The following is a 6,000-nucleotide window of genomic DNA, read 5'->3' as shown; positions in this document are numbered from 1 at the left end:
GTGAATGATTTTTTTTTTTTTTTTTTTTTTTTTTTTTGTCTGAAACGTACTATTTCACAGCAAATGAAATTCAAGCTACAGAAACTCAAAAGGCACCGCTCAGGGTTTCACTGGAGAGAAGTCAGCAGCCCTTGGGCTTCCTGTGCCCTGCTTAGGAATTTGGAGAAGGGGAAGGAGCTACATGGGGTACAAAGAGCTGAGTTCCTGCTTCATCAAGAACCTCTTTTCCTTTCCTGTAGCAGAGGTTGTATGTCTGATTAAACTAAGGCTTGACGCCTGTCCAGATTAAACACTCTGTTTCTCTGTCTAGGCTCTCACTAACGTAATTTCCTTAACACCTCCCCCACAACCCCTCTCCACTTTTCAACTAGAGCAGGTGCCCTCTACCCTGTCTCCACTCAGTCCTCTTCGGTTTCATCCCAGGGGACACGAGCCTTGCTTTGCAGATGTTATTTCACCTTCTTCTTGAAGCCAGGACAACCAGACTCCTTCCTCTAACTTTCCTCTATCGGAGGGGCACTTCTGAGAACTTTGCGAGCAATGTAAGACTGTAAAAGTGGAGCGAAGGAGCCGACTGTAAAGTCTCTCTCCACAGGCTCGGGCTGCCAGACCCTCTGCAGTTCCAACCCAGGACTCCAGCTTCTTCGTGGCGGGATGGAGCCCCAGAAGACTGGCGGCGTTGCAGATGGGCCACCAGGCACTGGGCTTGCTTGCCACCGGGTCCCCGGATTTCTTCTGCTTTGTCCATTCTGGGGTGTAAGCAAGTCCGGGCGTCCTGCTGGCAAGCAGCCCGACTCGCAGGGAAGCTGAAGACGGGTCCACCCAGGGATCTAGGCTCTTCTCGCCGGCCTGCCCACGCCAGGCCTCCGCTCCCCTCCTTCCCGGCTCCCGCCTCCTCCCGCAGGCTGCGGGGCGGCCCGGGGCCTGCCTCTCCCGGCGCCTTCACTACCGGGTCAAGCCGAGGAGGGAGGGAGACGGCGGCGAAGCCCTCCTTGGCGCTCCACCGGGTGCGCGCGCCTCCTCCCTTTGCTCGCATCCCCAATCTACCCCCGCCCCTCCCTCCGCCGCCCGCTCGCATCCTGCCAGTACAGTACAACTAGTACACAGGCACACAGGCGCACACGCGCGCGCGCGCGCACACACACACACACACACACACACACACACACACACACACACACACACACACACACGCTCCCTACCGCTGCCACTGCAGCTGCCATGGATATCGGCTAACAACACAGAGGCTGGCGAGCGCGCGCGCGTTCACCACTCGCAGCACGCAGGAGTGGCCCCCGGCATCCCTACCCTTCTCCCCACCCCCACGCCACCCGCTCACCAGCTCGGCCACTGCTCGCGCTGGCTCGGCCGCCGCCACCGCCGCTAACGCCGCCGCCAACGCCACCACAGCTTCCTCCGCTGCGGGGCCAAAGCCTTGAGTGTCATTCAAGGGACAGCACAACCTCACCCAAGCTCTCCTACCTCTGCCCAGCCATCCCTCTCTTCCTCCCCACTTCCTCCGCCACACTCCATCCAAAGAAGAGGGAAAGCGCGGAGCAGAGGGAGAGAAAGGCAAAGTCTGCCACCCTCTTTCCTTGCCCCCCTGGCTCCTCCATCCCGATTTTGACTCCCAGACCCTCCTTCCCAACGGACCCTCAGGAACTGAGGCGACTCACCCTACTGCCATGTCCAAAAGCTTGAAAAAGAAAAGCCACTGGACTAGCAAAGTCCACGAGAGTGTCATTGGCAGGAACCCGGAGGGCCAGCTGGGCTTTGAACTGAAGGGGGGCGCCGAAAACGGACAGTTCCCCTACCTGGGGGAGGTGAAGCCAGGCAAGGTGGCCTATGAAAGCGGCAGCAAGTTGGTGTCCGAGGAGCTGCTGCTGGAGGTGAACGAGACCCCCGTGGCGGGGCTCACCATCAGGGACGTTCTGGCCGTGATCAAACACTGCAAGGACCCCCTCCGGCTCAAGTGTGTCAAACAAGGTGAGCGCAGCTTGCTCAGTGCTCTGCCTGACGGTGGGACCCCGGCGTGGGGAGGGCATCAATAGGGTGGGCGCGGGTGTTGGATGGGTATATGCTGCGCCACCGCGGGGTGGGGTCCAGAGAGCACGGTAACTGTGTTCGGAGCATTAGTGGGACCCGGGCAGGGGGCTGGTCGGCAAGCTGAACCAGGTGGCAGTGTAGCAGGCAACTTAGTTTGCCTAGTTGGACCTTTGGACCCTTTGGAAGATGCTTGGCCTTGTCTGACCTCCTCTGAGCTCCAGGGCCAAATAGAATGTGCGTCAGTGGCATGCCCACGGTGGACACAGAGCTTTCGGGGAAGGAAGAAAGCCAGGGAGGAGGAAGAAAGGAAGAAGGGGCAACTTGAGGTGCAGAGGTGTCACTAGAGAGGTTGTGAGAAGCTCTGAACACTGGGGCAAGTGGACAATGCTTGCAGTATATCCAAAACTAGTCCGAAGACACCTTGGTCCATAGCGGTTCCCGAGGGATCTCTGAGCCACTGGCTGACAAGGAAGGAAAACGGACAAATTGGTTTGGACGCTTTGACCAGTGTTCAGTAACTTTTTCCCTGCTTCACTCCTTGGTCTTTCTCCCCCGCCCATGGTCTTGTCATGTGGGCGCTGTGAGTCACGTGCAGACTGACTAACCCTAGAGATCCCTCTGGCCAGCAGGCAGGAGGAGGGGCAGAGATTAAAGCTGGGAACTCGGGGAGCTTTCTAATGTTGGTGGAGAGGCAGACTGCAGCATTACAGGGGTTCCCCAAAGTATTCTTCATTGACTGCGATTTTCTTATTGACTAGGATTGCTCTGCGGTTGGGCTCCCCTCTAGCTCCAGACCTGGGGGCGTGTTTGTAGCTTAGAGGTGGATGGAGATGCTAGCTGGTCACAGCTCAGACTCCCAGTGTTCTAACTTGGATTTGATGATCCTCTTCCAGGGCTGTGCAGTGAATTTAGAGAGATTGGATTCTTGCTGAACAATGTCTTTGCTTGGAATACAATTGTGGTCCCGAGGGAGGAAAGACTGAGATAAAAGTTTCATTAGAGGAGACTTTATTTTACAAATGCAGAATGCCTTTGTTTTCCTCTGGTGGTAATGCAGTTTTCTGGGTGGCATGGGTGAAGAGGACAGATGTGTCTCACACATACCAGCATCATTGGTATGACAGTTTTTTGTCTATTGTTACTCTGTCTTGTGCCAGTGTTGAAATTCTGAGTATCACTGTATTCTGAATTACTAGTCAAGCTGCAATTCATTATGAAGAAATACCATCGAGCTGTTGTTGTTGGTTTTTTTTAGCATAAAAATTAATGTGTGAAAAAAAGTTTCGAAGTCAACAAGAGAAAACAAAGGTTCATAAACTTCTCTAAAGCTAGGCTGTCATGAGGAAACATCTTCATAGGATTTATTGAGTATTCATCACATATCATTTTAGATTATCTAATGTAATCATGTGGTATCCTATGACACTGAGGAAGATGGGACAGCTTTTAGAGTATCCTAGTGTTTTCCAATGTGATGTACTACGAACTCAAATCCAGGAAATTTTGCTGATACATTTTATCTTAAGAGAGTGTATACGAGCAATAGATAACAAATGTGAAATTCAAGGTTAGGGGCCCAGAAACCTACTGCAATTAACCGACAACCATTATTTGGTGGCCAAAGTATTGGTATTTGCAAAGGAAAGCAACTGAAAAGTTAATGCTTTTAGAATACTTATTTGTTTATGAATTGGTGGTTTATGGATTATGGATGGATGGACATGCCCACTGTGTGGTGTGGAAATCAGACAACAGCCCGTGAGAATCAGTTCTCCCCTACTGCTATGTGGGTCAGAGATGGAAATTAGCCTTGGTTAGAAGCTTTTGTCTGAGATGAGCCTCGCCAGCCCAAGTTAATACATTTCCACAGTGATTGTTCTACTGTGGTTCCCACTGGTCATTTTATTCTGCATTTGATTTAAGCCTACATCTTGAGATAGACTTCGGTCAACTTTATCACTCATAAACAATAAGTGTTTATGAGTATTAATATAATTAATAATTAAAAGAAAATATTATCTAGCGTTAGCAATTTAGTAATTGAAATCCAGAGAGACACTAGAAAGGTGAAGGCATAAAAGTTGTGCAAATGGAGAATCTGAGCTAAGAAATGGGATTTTTTTTTCCTCTTCTATGATAATGCCCATGATAGAACTAGGGCGAATTTGGGAAGTCTTTCCCTTGGGAAAGCATAATCTCTAACGCAGCAGAGCTGTGAGTGATGTTGTAAGATGAGATTTTTCTTGTTCTGGATCTTGACAAACAAGCAGAAAGATTCACTGATGCTGATCCTTGTCCAGCCTTGACTGTAGCTAAAGTTGATCCTGATCAGTCAGCTTCTTGCTTGTATTTTGTTTGGAAGAATATAGCTGTTCAGATTCAGGAAACTTATTTTTATGGACTGAGATATTTAGGTGAAAATACTTTTACAGTATATGTTAGCCCTTAATCTGTCAGCCTCCAAGTATCCAGTAATAGACATTCATTTACTGAATTAAAATAGATATAAGTAGATTAATTACTTAATAGCTTCTGAGAAATCTATAATCTTGTATATTTACTTAAAAGTAGTGATTCCTATAAAATCTCTTATGAAATTGACATATTTCAGCAGTGGTTAGTTTATTTAACTATAATTATGAGTAAGAGAAAGTTGCAGGATACTAAAGATAGATCTCATGATTCTTGGGTTTCAGTAGGTCTCATATTTATTTGAAAACTGGGGAGAAGCTCTTGGCTTAGTAGTTATATTTCTGGAGAGAAACAAGAAAAAAAGAAAACCATAGCATAACCAGAGATGTTAAACCTGGCTTGCTTGGGAGGTAGAGATTTTAAAATATTAATAAGATTGATTTTGAAGGTTTACTTAAATATTGGACATCATACAGAATCTATATGCAAAATTATAGCAAAAACAAGGGGGAGATTTTGTTAGAAATGGAAAATATGTATAAAAAATCACTAGGAAAATATACCCCAAGTAAATTGCAATATTTACCGATTTTTTTTTTTTTTACTAATTTTTGGCTAATTTTACATTATAGTCTTCATAGCTTTGTAATCATCCTAATTTTTAAAGAATATGAGAAAGTAGTGTTTTAAGGCATACTAAAGAAGATAGGTGTTGATCGTTTTCTGAACTGCTTAAATGCCTTCAAACCCATTAAACAAACAACAACAACAATAACAAAACACAACTTTTCAACAAATTTCAGCAGATTTTCTCTTTTTATTTCATCATCTTCTTAACCTACAGGATAAATGCCATAGGAAAAAATACCATTTCTAGTTATTGGTGACATCCTGTTGATTTTCGAAACCATTCTTTCTGTTTATAATGGTCTTTTCTTATTACCAATAGGTTGATGTATGAGTCAGCAGTGTTGTGTGCATTCTCACTATTCCCTAGGACCCAGTGAGGAGAGCTGCTTGGGTGATCCTGAGATACAAGTTGAAGTGTTAAAGGTTTTTTGATTTGTCTTTTTCTTTTTAACTTTGCTGCGAAGTTTCTCGGCAGCCAGTTGCACACACTCTCCTATTCCTGTCTTACATCCCTTGGGATCTGGCTCCAGAATACTCTCAGCATACACAGGGACCTACATAGCTTGGATACAATTTCCCATTTAATGTCTAACAGTGGAAAATAAGAGGCAAAAACTTTTACAATTCTTGCCATGTAGAAGATGGGCCATTAACGAAAAAAACCTTTAAACTTCACTTTTAGACAAGATCTACATCACTTTTTTCCCCCCATTGCTCCTTAAAAGACAACTTCAAAGGGAAAAAGATTCACATTCATTAACAGCCCCACTTCTGTGTCCCTGACTTCAGGCTAATACCATGTGTTAAACTTCCACTTTTAGTGAGTGAAATCCAAAGTATGTCATTATTTTCTTTGCCAGTAAAAACTGATTTTATTCCATAGAATGTAAGTTGTATGGATTTTTATTCAAA

General features: G+C 46.0%; 1 protein-coding gene across 3 annotated transcripts in view; it reads left to right on the top strand.

Moving 5' to 3' along the window:
* Positions 1-1,685: 1,685 nt before the first annotated feature.
* MAGI2 (membrane associated guanylate kinase, WW and PDZ domain containing 2) overlaps positions 1,686-6,000 on the top strand; it is a gene marked incomplete at both ends in the record, with an annotated part of 1,373,853 nt that continues 1,369,538 nt past the window's right edge. For all 3 annotated transcript variants that reach the window (XM_080936244.1, XM_080936243.1, XM_080936245.1), the window contains one exon: positions 1,686-1,986. In XM_080936244.1, coding sequence (XP_080792370.1) covers positions 1,686-1,986 — 301 coding nt within the window. The remainder of the gene's footprint in view (positions 1,987-6,000) is intronic.

This window comes from Micromys minutus (genome assembly GCF_963924665.1).
Source record: "Micromys minutus genome assembly, chromosome: 23".
Lineage (NCBI taxonomy): Eukaryota > Metazoa > Chordata > Mammalia > Rodentia > Muridae > Micromys > Micromys minutus.
This window is presented reverse-complemented; position numbering and strand designations above follow the sequence as displayed.